A 13608-nucleotide genomic window follows, 5' to 3' on the forward strand; every position below is an offset into this window, starting at 1 on the left:
TTTTCTTGAAATAGAGGTTCAGATTTCTTTATAATCATAGTTCTTAAATGATTTTTCTTTGACCTGTTTCCCAGATCGCTTGTTTTTTATACCATATATTTTATATATCCTTTTATTTTTTTTTTCAGAAATTTGCTTTTGCTTTGATATTTATTGCTGTCTGATGGAATCATTTATTTCTGTTTGGTCTATTCTGGTTTTCAGAGGGTCCATTACTTGGGTCAGGTTTTGACTGAAACTCCGTTTCCCTTTCCAGTCTTGTACATTTCTCCCTTTCTAGCACTCTTTGGTCTAGTCAAACTGGCCTTCTTGCTGCTTCTTATATAAGCAGTTTCCTGTCTCCATATTTTTTTTTTTGGTACAGGTTGTTCCCCATCACTGGAATGTACTCTCTCCTCACTTCCGACTCTTAGAATACCTAGATTCCTTTGAAGATATATTCTAATAGAATCTCCTAAAAGAAACATTTCCTGATCCCCACACTATTGGTACTTTCACCCCACCAGTTAACTTGTAATTTGTTCTGCATTTTTATCAATAGATATATGTATGTATATGTGCATACATGTGCATATATAATAAAGAAAAGAATAAAAATAAATATTATTTAATAATTATAATCACAGTATATTACTCATGTTATGTTGTTGTATATAATGTAATATTCCATATATTATATATGTGACAATTATTAATTCAATAATAGTAATAAAACTAATGCAATAAAAATAAATAAGAATTATATTATAGATATACATATGTGTACATGTGTATACACATATGTGTATATAAAACACATATAAATACATATGTTAATATGTATCTACATATATATACATGCTTATATAAATATATACACATATAAATCTAGTTTCCACTGCTAGAATAAGCTAGAGCTTATTTAGGGTGGGGATTGTTTTATTCTTATATTTGTATTTCTAGTACCAACACAGTTCCTCACATGGAGAAGGCATGTAAATACTTATTAATTGGTTGATTGAAAAGATTTTCAGATCATAGTTTTTAAGCTGATCTTATTGCAAAAACAGTATGGTGGCTAGATACAGGCACAGGCATACTCAGATTATGTGTATAAATACCATATAGAATTAGGAACCAGGGAGAGCATGTGCTTTTTCTTTGTTGCTCATGGGCAACATTCCCTCCCCACACATTCACATGTACTCGTTAAGGTTAAATAACCATCCTATGAAATGGAAAGAATTTACAAAAAAGTATGCATTATTTATATGAGAAAATTGTTAAAGACATGTATTTATCCAGACAGCTGAAATAAAGCCAGATAAACCTACTTTAATTACCCAAAATATAGAAAAAGATCCATTTACTTCTATTATATAATGAATAACATTAAAAAAATTCTTAAAGTTCTTGAATATTCTAAAATCTCAAGTATTCTTGGGATCTTCAAAGATTATAAAATATATAATCAGTGTTGAACCTGGGGGAAAATATTAATTAGGTAAAATTTGGTTTTGGACTTCTCAATATTCCCTCAAACTCCACATTCCTTCTTGAATCCCCCTCCTTCTATCCCCTCATCTCTCCACCATCACCACTCCGGCCACTATTACTAACCTCCATGCCTGGTACGATATCGTTTTGTGTTACCACTGCTTATCCAGGATCCTCCTCTTAGCATCTCCATGGACTTTATATTTCCTTATCCTGTCCCTTTTTCAAAATTTACCTTGCCCTGTGCCTTTTTCTTTAGTCCTGTCAAATGAATGCTTAGAACCACAAAACCTTAGTATGTTAGAAAAACAAATACCTTAAAGATCATCTAATCCAGTTATTCTGTTTCATATGAAAGAAAAATTAGACTCAGAGAAATAAAGCACACTAGGTCACACACTTAGTAGCTAATTCCTTCTGTGTTAATGAATGATAATGGGTTAGTGTGTAGCTCCTTTGTCCACCTCCCAACCTTCATGACCTTGTGTTTTAACAAGTTTCTTTACTGCTCCCACTCAAAGGAGATGGAAACATCATGTAGGTTTCCAAGTTCCCTGAATCTGGTGATGCCTTTTGACATTCTTTAAGTGATACTACATAGACACTTAGAATAACCATATGTCTTCCATGTGTTATTCTTCTGTTATTCACCTCACAGTTATGATTTCTCTTAATCTGAAAGTTGCTGATTATATTTTATCTATCCCCCTTTGCAAAATGGATTTCTGAGAAAGGAAGATGAAAATGAGGCAAGTAAAGACAATAAAATACAAAACCCTACCTAATAAATAAAGTGGACAGAATTCAAAGAGTTACAGAGAAATTTGAATAGAAGTTTTGGCTCATAGAGCCTTCATAATGATAATTCTAGCCAGCTGGGGTCTCATATTTATTTTGGGCCCTGGCAATTCAAGGTGACTGTTGTTAAAAATGAATAACCACTGTGTGCTCTGACTAGAGTTTAAGCCATAACTTTCACTAGAATATGGGAAATTATGTGTGCATATGGTAAAAAGCATTTATTGTTAAAGCTAAAGATTGTATGAATTGAGCATTTGAATTATAGATTGGTAAAATAGTTGTGTTTAAAAATTGTCGCTTGAAGAGATTTTTAGCAGACAAAGATTTTTTAATGTGTATGTATACATATATATTCCAAATCTTTTGTATTGTAATTTAAATAAATGAAATCATTGTTTTATTATTGAATGTTCCTTAATTCCCCCAGCATTTTAAAACATATAATATGAAGACCATTATTCTTTTTTTGTATACATATTGCTTTAGGTTGCTTTGTAAGATCAAAATAAATTTGTGAATAAAATAATTCAGAAGGGCATTCCAAAATAATAACAATAATATTAACAATAACAACTAGCATTTTACATAGCACTTTAAATTTTAAATTTACAAATATTATCTCATTTGCTCCTCGCAACAACCCTGGGAGGATGGTGCTGTTATTATCCCTCTTTTACAGATGAGAAGCTAAGGCAAAGGTTAAGTGATTTGTCAAGGGTCACACAGGTAATAATTTGGGGTTGGATTTAAACCCACATCTTCTTCAATCTGGGTTTAGCGCAACTGCACCATCTACCTATCCTCAGACCAAGAACATGTTTGATCTTCAATTTTATTTTGATATGATCTATTTAATATTTAACAACAGGAGAGAAAAATATGTTTTCAAACATTTGGGAAAGTTCTCAATTTCTCACCAATGTTGAATAAATCTTTTGTAACATAACCTTTGTTGGTTGGCTTACCCAAGGAATGTTTGCCAGGCAAACTGCCCTTGATAGCAGCTTGACAGTTTATTGAATATTTTTGTGCTTTTTGGCATCTTTAATAGTTATTTTATACTAAGGCTTTTTGAAAGGAAAAAGGAACAAACAGAAATATCTAGAGGTCATTTTCATGTAACTAACTTGCTTGTCATAATGTTGGAAGGTTGAGCTGATCTGTAAAAGACAGCTACGTGACTTTAAAATAGTATTTGGTAAAATGCTAGATAGTCTAATCAGATCCATAGTTTTCATTAGATATGTTACTACTTAAGCAACCATATAGAAAATCTCTAATTTACAAATAGGTAGCATACTAAAATTTCATTTGTGAGTTGATAGAAACTCAGAATGGATTTTCTAATGGCAAAAATGTTGTAAATTGTGTTTAAGTTCTCATGCCAGTTCTCAGAAAAATAGTAGTAATTGTACCATTATAAATAATTGATTGATTTAATTTGTATTACTAGTAAAAAAAATTTTATAGACTAACATAAAAATCTTAATTCCTACCTATAACATTTCTAGGGAAAATATTTTATGTGATTAATAGCATGAAGAAAACTTGGCACCACAAATCACATATTTCCCCCTTTTTCCCTTTCCTCTTTTGTTTTTTCTTTCCACCATAGCCACTTCCATGTCTGTCTACCCCTCATTGAGAAGAAAAGGAAATAGAGAAGGGAATAAGCATTTATTAAGTAACTTCTATGTGCCAGGGACTGTGCTAGGTGCTTTACAGATATTATTTCACTTAATCCTCAGAACAGTATTGTGAGATAGGTGGTATTATGATTCCCATTTTACAGATGAAGAACTAAGGCAGAGGTTAAGTACCTTACCCAGGGTCACACTAGGGACCTAGTTAAGTGTTTTAGGCCATATTTGTACTCAGATTTTTCTGACTCCAGGCCTAGCACTGTCTCCACTATGCCACCTAGCTGCCTGGGAAGGAAACAGGATGGCATGGTGAGCATACCTCCACTTAATTATGTATGAGAAAGGGGAAACATATTGACCCAGGAGCACCTTTTTTTTAAACTGCCTCTCTTTGTGGGGTGGTAAAGATTCCTATTTACAGTATGGCTATTCAGTTTATTATTATTAAAGTAGATCTTGTCTCTATGCTAGATGAGGATCTAATGACCTACTAAAATATTTCATTTGTATTTTATCACTTTATAGAAATGTCTTCCCATTTTTTATCTATTGTGTACATTTATTTGCCTATTTAATGAAGATTTTTTTTAGTATAAGGCAGTTCCATGTAACTTCACATGCTGGTCATAACTAGATGTATGATTCCTCAGTGAGGAAAGCAAAAGAAAGTACGGGTGTCTAATATGTTGTTACCTTAAGGGCTATTTTTTCCCTCTCATCCTGTCACATTAATGTTGATATGTAATGATATTTTTTATACTGTCATAGCAGTTTGGTCTCACCAAAACTAAAAGAAAGAAGTCAAGAATATCAAAATCTTAATTACAAACCAACTTGAATTTCCATCTAATTCTCCGGTCTTAATCCAAAGTACTTACTGTTGTTTATATAAAATTTGACAGCAAGATTTAACTTAGCGTAACAGATGTTGAGATACACTTTTCAGATAGTAGTAGGTGCTTAATAAATATTTGTGAAATTGAATCAAATTTTCTTATGTATTTACCTGGAAGAGAGGTACCACGGAAAAGTAGACAGAAAACTGGCTTTGGAGTCAGGGAAAACTGAGTTTAAGTCCTACTGTTGAGATATGTTGACTCAGTGACTTTGGGTAAGTCATGTAATCTATCTCTCAACAAATATCATTATAACTTGCAGAGACAGTGCTGACCTGAAAAATACAGTTTCTCAATCAGGGTTCTTCTTATACCAATGAAATGATAGGTATGGTTTCTAAACCTATATTCCTGTAGACTAATCAAATAGTCAAACATAACAGAGAGTCTAAACTTCTTAAAGTCTGTGGGAGAAGATTGTAAAATGCTATTTCCTATCTCTTTTTTTTGGCCAATAAAATGGGACCTCTTTCTCCTATTTCTCATCTGACTCATTTCTGAAAATAGTAATCAATAGGAGTAACTGAGAAGGAGATGGAATAAAAGGAAAGAGACAAAGAAATAACTAGTTTATAAACATTGTTTATAAAGTTATAAATTATTTATAAAAACTTAGTATATAAAAATATGTTATGAAATATATTTTCACTTAAAATTTACCCATAGTAGATTGTGTAGATTATATAGGTGTGTGTTTTTAAAATACACACTTTTATAATAGGTTTGGGTAAAAAAAATTGTCAATTTTAAAAAATAGAATCATTATTATAAAAGTTTGATTATAAAATACTTAATTTATTCCTTGAAATCTATATGCAAATGTGGGAGAAATTCTGGTAGATGTTTACAAATAGATGAAAATTTTTTATATGCAGATTGATATCATATATTTTTGGTAGATAATCCTAGAATGTAGGAACTGAAAGGCTCCTACAATAATCTGTGTGAGATAACAAAGTAGGAGAGAGGTTAGTTTTCTTTTTTATGGGGGGGTGTGTGGGAGGGAGATAATGAGTTCCATTTAGGTTGTGTTTAGTTTGAAATACTAATGAAAGATCCAAGTGAAGGTATGCAGATGATGGGAGCTCCAGTGAGAAAACAGAAATGGAAGTGTGCATTTGGCATTCTTTAGTGGAATGTAAGCTCATTATCTAGTGTCTTCAAACATGCCCATGTTTCCTTACTTCAAAAAGCGCTCACTTGATCCTTCCATCCAGCTATCATTCTATATTTCATCTGCCCTTTGTGGCTAAACTCCTTGAAAAGGTTGTCTATAGGGGCAGCTAGGTGGCACAGTGGATAGAGCGGCCCTGAAGTCAGGAGGACTTGAGTTCAAATCTGCCTTCAGACCAAACACTTGATACTTACTAGCTGTGTTACCCCAGGCAAGTTACTTAACCCCAACTGCCTAAAAACAAAAAAAAAATGTTTTAAAAATTCACCCAGGACAAAATATTCCATGCTATACTATATGTATTTGTGTGTATACACATGTGGATTTTTTTTTCCTGATAGTTGTTCTTCAAAAAACTTTCAAAGTACAGAATGTTATTTCCAGTGCAGATCACATGGAAGAGCCTATGAATCCTAGTACTTGTTGAGATATAGTTTTGAGGTTAAGTGCAAAGTATACAGTTAAAAAATATTAATCTTTTGGTACTTGTTGTAATGGAATATTTCCTGTTTTCAAAGCCATAGTCGTTGCTTTAGTATTTTATAAATAATTAGTAGTACTTGTTGATATGGTCTGTTTTTCAATGTTTTTTCAGACATCTAGCAATGGAAGACACTCAGTTCGCATTACTGGCCTAAGTACTATTGATTTCCGAGCTGGCTTTTCAAAAAAACCAACACTAGACTTCAAAAAAACAGTTAGCAGACCAGTACAAGGTTTGTATGTTTGTTCCTTATATTGACATAGAAATGTTTCTTGGTTATTGTACTGATTCCCATATTATTGTGTACTTTTATTACATGAGGAGATAGAATTAGATGAACTTGAAGTCATTGCTGGCTCTAAATAATATGAAAAAAATATGAATACCGAACAAAATATCTTGCACATTTAATCTCCATATGATTACTTTCTTGTCTACATAGTCTGACCATATAATTTTTTTGCATGTAAATAGTTTTATTCTTATTGGAATGGCATATATGTGAGTAACTGAAAGGACAGAATCACAGAATTTTAATATCAGAAGTGATCTCAGCATCATGTCTTCCCTTTTAAGTTTTCACTTCTTCAAACGAAAGCTACACAATTCTTCCATCGAAAGCTACACAATTCTTCAAACGAAAGCTACACAGTTCTTCAGCCTATCCTCAGATCGTAAGGCCTTTCTACTTATTTAATGTGCTTCCCAAAATTCAGTATCCATAACTCATCAAAATAATACAGATGTAGTCAGACCAGGGCACTGTCACCTCCTCATTCTTGAAAGTTATGTTCATCTTAATGTAGCATGTATTTGTTAGCTAATGGCACATTTTTAACTCCTATTGAAAAACATTGTATACCAGTGCTATTTGTGTTCAAAGAAGGGAACTGAATTCTTCTGGCTTACTCTGCCTTTTTATATATCCACAAAAATTAGGACTATGTTTATACTGCTCAGAAATAGAGCACAAAATTAAGAATATTTCTCGTGCCATTATGCTGTTTTCATTGTGGCCATGGAAGGTTGAATAAAAATCATTAATCTTCCAAAATGTCCACATAGACACCTCTATGATAAAGTATTATGTTTGTTTTTTGTTTTTTGTTTTTTTAAAAAATACATTAGTTTTTTAAAGTATTATCAAAAATGATTGTTCTTGGGACAGCTAGGTGGTGCAGTGGATAGAGCACCGGCCCTGGATTCAGGAGGACCTAAGTTGAAATCCAGCCTCAGACACATAACACTTACTAGCTGTGTGACCCTGGGCAGGTCACTTAACTCCCATTGCCCCCCCCCAAAAAATGATTATACTGGATTTTCTAAACAGTTTTTCTGATCAAGGATATATTGTCTTTTACACAAAATGATGATTCTTATCTTTAAAAAATACTTGGAAGTGTAAATTCTTTTTATATGTTATATAAGTATATATATACACACATAAGCATATGTAAACACGGGAATATGGCATGTACATATGTAATATACACATATAGTTTTTATTATATATACATATGAAAATAAATATAAATATAACATCATATGATGTATCAATTTTATCATACATATAAATATACATTTAGATAGATACATATGTGTATATATCCCCATGTATATATATACATGCATCATATGTGTGTATATGTGTATGTGTGTGCATATGTGTGTGTGTGTATCTCACAGTGGATAGATGGCTGTATTTAGAGTCAAGAAGACCTGAGTTCAAATGTGACCTGGCTACATGCATGAGCCTTAGCAAATCACTTAGCCCCTGTCTACTTCAATCTCTTTAATTGAAAAATGAGATTAATAACAGCACCTACCTCCCAGAGTGGTTGTGAGGATCAAATGACAAAATTTTTGTGAATTGCCTAGCACAGTGCCTGACACATAATAAGCACTTTATAAATGCATGTTCCCTCCCTCTTTTCCTTCTTTAACAGCAAAAGCCGAAGCTTTAAATCAAAACATAAGTACAGAATAAGTGCTTTTCCAAATAAATATTTGTTCTTGTAGGTATACCTACGTATGTACTTTTGAATACCTCTGGAATAGCTGTTCCCGCCAGAGTGGATCGTCTTGAACTTCTGAGTATCTCTGGAGATCCTCTTAAAACTATTCCTGTTAAATATTACCCAGATCGAAAACCTTATGGCATATGGAACATTTCTGACTTCATTCCACCAAATGAAGCTTTTTTCCTTAAAGTGACAGGCTATGATAAGGATGATTATCTTTTCCAAAGAGTTTCAAGTGTGTCATTCTCTAGTATTGTTCCAGGTAAGTCATTTTTAAGGATTCTGAATATTTGTTTGTGAATAAATTAATGCAGTAAAGTTGTCTTACAAAGCATTAGTGGGCTAGGAATAAGTTGCTATGCATTTAAATTGATTTCTACTACTAATGTATTAGTCATTTGGGTTAATTATTTCTATCACCTTATCTATAAAATAAAATCTCCCATGGTCTCTATTGAATGCTTAAACAGAATCCATTCAATGCAGTGAAGTCTTCTGTGACATTTATTGAGTAATTGGATGGATTTAAATAATCAAACTGATCCCAAAGAATATACTTTAGCCTAAATTATCCAATTTTATTGTGTGTATTTCAGATTAAAATATGTAATTCCAGATCTTAGTTATGTTTTATTTAATTAATATTTGTTCGGTTAACAATTGAACATTTTGTTCAACTAACAGAGAAGCTCAAGAATGACTACGGATTCTTGGTTATTGGGGAACAAAGTTCACAAAATTATGAATTGTATGGTAAAACCAGCTTATGTTACCAATTTATCTATATATAAGCAGTTTTTGCTTATGTGACTACAGAATTGTCCTTAAATCAATCCAAATATAACTTTAAATCTTAATGATTAACCTTTGTTTTTTTTTTAAATAGCAACGTAACTGACAGAAATACAGAAGCAGATCCATAACCAGCAACTGACAAACCAGAGCTATGTCCCAGGGCATAGAAATTTAGAGATCACACAATTTAAAATGATGATTTTAAAATATTGTGCAATATTTACATGTTTTACCTTTACTTTTTGACAACACACGCACTCCTTTAGCAGCATAGAAACAACTCAAACTGAGCTGCTCACCACTTTGTTAAGAAGAATAATTAGCTAAAATTGATTTGAGACCAGTTAAGGTACATAGTGGATAGAGTGTAAGACTTGGATTCAGGAGAACTTGAATTTGAATCCTGTCTCAATATTACTAGCTGTGTGGCCCTGAGCCAGTGATTTACCTCCTCTATGACTCAGTTTCTTCATCTGTAAATTGAGAGGGTTGGATTTGATAGTCTCTAAGGTGCCTTACAGCTCTCAATCTATGATCATTGGAGCATCTGGAAATAAGATGCTATTAGATGAAATGCATTGTATTTTATAACACCCATCTGTGAACTACTATAGCAGTTAATTTGTCTTTCTACTTATTTTATCTTTATTACTTTTAAATTATTTTCACTTAATGAATTACAAATTTGATTAGAAGGGTTATTTTGTTTTATTTGTCCTAGAGGTACTACTTGCCCTGGATATATCATCTACCCTGGGCACCAAATTGCTAATTATTGTTCTCTTCAGAATTATCAGCTTCTCTAGCTGTGATGCTATGTAGGACAATAACTGAAATATACAATTTAACTAGCTATGAGTTTAGTAAGTATTCAGTGGAAGTAGGGCAACACTTAAAGCTTTTTCATATGTAATGTTCTGAGATCTTCATTGTGCCATATTGCAGTCTCTAGGATTAGACAGATATAAATCACCCAAGGAGATGTTTGCAAAATTTATGGGTTTAGACTCTTTAAGGAAATATTTTTAATGGGACATTTCGAGAAAGTCAGTAATTAGATTATCAGCAATTTCCTGTAATCATTTCACAATTACATTTGTGAATGTCAGTAAGCAGCCAAAATTAAGATGATCTTTTCACATATAATGGGTCTTTTTTCCTTCTTCTTCTTCTTCCAGATGCTCCCAAAGTTACAATGCCCAAGAAAACCCCAGGATACTACCTTCAGCCAGGATATATTCCTTGTTCTGTAGAGAGTCTTCTGCCTTTTACTCTGCGTTTTGTCAGAAATGGGGTGACGCTAGGAGTGAACCAGTACTTGAAGTATGTAACAATTATCAAATACATAGCTATATGTTATTAAGAAAATTTGAATTAAATTGCATCATTTTTCTACCGCAATTTTTCCTCCAAGGGAAGGTATGGTAAAGCCATAAATTCTGTTTTAGTGCCCTGTTTCAGTATAATCATAGTAATTCTTTCATTAGGTGATGTTGCTGGAATGAAATCAGGACACACAGGAGCACATATGGTTGTTTCATATAAAAATATCACAAGGCATGGACTAGAATTTCTTTGTGAAAATAGATCATTGTCCATTGACGTTTGATACCCATAAAGTACATTAGACTCGCTTCAAAGAAATTATACAATAGTAATAAAAAGGACTCACCTCGTATGGCCCCAGATTTCCTTGACTGCATCCTCTCCAAAATGTAGCATTTCTTACTCTGAAGCAATAGGGCAAAATGTACTTGTAGGCAATGATCCAAGTCATTGATTTCAAGTGAAGAACACATTTTTGGATGGGGGAAACACGAACCAAAGTAAGGAATTTAATTAGGAAAAATTAGGCAAGCATTTAAAAACTGGTAGGGATAGGGAAGAGGAGAGATTTAGGGAAAAGATAAAGAAAGGATTTCCCCTCCACCTTCCTACCATAAAACTGACTATATTTTAGAAGAAACCTGAAGAATAATGCCTTATGTAAGTTTAACATTTTTAATTGAATATAGAATAAATAGCTTCTGTAAACTACTGTAAATAGTTGGTCATCTTAGATTATACAGTTCTCTTTTATGAGGGGCTGTGTTTAAGTGAAAAATAATGGCAGGGACATTTATTAACCATTCCATAAAATTTTCCCTGATTTGATGAATAAACTGCATAATTTGTCAATGTTTTTTCAAATAATATGACTTGGTTATTTACTTAATTTCATATTTAATGATCAAGTAATATAAAAGACTAAAAAAGTCAGATGCTCACACTACATAACTGACTGACATAGTTAAATGATAAGGACTCTTCAAATTTAAATAACATCTTTTGACAGAGGCACTCTGTGTACAGACATTTACTCATTAATTCCAAAACATCCCTGGGAATAAAGCCATAAGTATTTCATTCCTCATTTCTGTAATTCTGAGTCATTGAGAATTGATGGGTTTTGGTTGAGTGTTTTAATATACTCTTTGCATGAGAGAAGCTAAAGAGAGGCAGGTTTAGTTAATGGAAATTCTAGGATCACAACAGAACCTTGCTTATAAATACCCTGGGATTGGGTCTTCCTCTGTGACAATGGAGGGGACCCTTGATGTCACACAGTAGTAAGACTCAGGATCAGGATCACTGATTTAGAGATGGAAGGAACTTTAGTTTGGAATTTTGTCCAGTTCTTTTATTCTACAGTTGAGGAAGATAAGGTCCAGAGAGCATGGGTGACTTGCCCAAGGTGACCTAATTAGTGAGTGTCAGAGATACGATTTAAACTCAGGTCTTTTGACAACTTCAAATCCAATAGTCTTTCTATCATATCATGCTCCCTGTAATTTGCTGATATGAAATTTATTCAAGGTTTCCTGGCCAATAGGGATATGAAGTTTCATATTTCTTGTGTATTTGACATGCTATGGGAGGCAGCAGATAAAGCAGTCTGTATTAAGGGTGCTTATATTTGCTTCTCTCATTTCTGAAAGACATTTCTAAAACAAAACAAAACAATTCTTACTCACTGAGGGAGGCCCAGTGGTTTCAACACCAACTAAACCTTGGTTGACTTACTCAAATATGTTGACCTAGGGGCAGCTAGGTGGCGCAGTGGATAGAGTACCGGCCCTGAAGTCAGGAGGACCTGAGTTCAAATCCGGTCTCAGACCAAACATTTGACACATACTAGCTGTGTGACCCTGGGCAAGTCACTTAACTCCAATTGCCTAAAAAACAAAACAAAACAAAACAAATATGTTGACCTTTCTTATAACGAAGGGAATATTTTCTAGATTTGAAGTAGGCTCTGAATTTTCAGCCCTGTAATGTGAATGATTGAATAGATCTGGACTGTGTGAGAGTGTTCTCAAAGTTAATTGAGGAGAATAGTGGCAAGAAGAGGGAAGGAATAATTTGATGGATGCCTTTCCCAGTTTTATCATCTTATCATTCTGATAGAGGTTTATTGTATATACCTCATATAGTAAACATGATCCCAAAGGTCAAAAGTTCAGTTTAAAATAATATTCAGCACCTCTCTACAATGTGATATCTTGACAGTGTTCTCATGATAAAAAGCTTTACTTTCTAAATGTTGCTCAGAAGTTAGAGATATAAAGTTGTTAATTGTGTAGTTTGATTTTGGGGGTTTTTTTCTACCTTGTTTTAATAGTTACTGGGACGTTTTTCTTTCTTTTTTTCAGAGAATCAACGAGTGTGAATTGGGACATTGAACAAGTGACCTTGTCAGATGAAGGTTACTATGAATGTGAAGCTACTAGCACTGCAGGGATTGGTCGGGCAGAAACCTTTTTTGATGTTTCAGGTGAGTATTGTTTAATTCTCCTGCATCAGAAAGCAGATTGTTTTATGCATTATCTGATTAAGTAATGTGATCTTATTTAACATTAACCTCATTGTTATGGAATTCAGATAATTTTAAATCATAGAAACAACCACTTTTCTTTGAAAGAATAAAATTGCTTAATAGATTGGGCTTGTTCTGTTACTAAGAATGTTAAATCTGAATCATGAACATACGTACATACATACATATACAGACACACACACATATATGTGTGCATGTGTGCCCTCATGTATATGATGACATGTCTGTGCTATATGTCTATACATGTATGTGCACATATAGACATATATTGTATGTAAATACAATAGAAAATATTAGATGATACTTTGCCAGATGGATAGATGCCAGTAAAGGAAGTCCTCTTGTTTGGCCACCTCAGTAACTGATGTATCTTAAATAGACTTTTTCTTCTAGGGTCTCTTACTCTCTCTCTCTCTCTCTCTCTCTCTCTCTCTCTCTCTC

The 13608-nt window shown here is 33.1% G+C and overlaps 1 protein-coding gene across 1 annotated transcript in view; it reads left to right on the forward strand.

The window, feature by feature from the left end:
* HMCN1 (hemicentin 1) overlaps window positions 1-13608 on the forward strand; it is a 514295-nt gene that overhangs the window by 200421 nt on the left and 300266 nt on the right. The window contains exons 7-10 of the mRNA XM_027868406.1: window positions 6586-6706; window positions 8494-8757; window positions 10469-10613; window positions 12983-13104. Of these exons, the coding sequence (XP_027724207.1) occupies window positions 6586-6706; window positions 8494-8757; window positions 10469-10613; window positions 12983-13104 (652 nt within the window). The remainder of the gene's footprint in view (window positions 1-6585; window positions 6707-8493; window positions 8758-10468; window positions 10614-12982; window positions 13105-13608) is intronic.

This window comes from Vombatus ursinus, unplaced genomic scaffold (assembly GCF_900497805.2).
Source record: "Vombatus ursinus unplaced genomic scaffold, bare-nosed wombat genome assembly UNPS02014789.1, whole genome shotgun sequence".
Classification (NCBI taxonomy): domain Eukaryota; kingdom Metazoa; phylum Chordata; class Mammalia; order Diprotodontia; family Vombatidae; genus Vombatus; species Vombatus ursinus.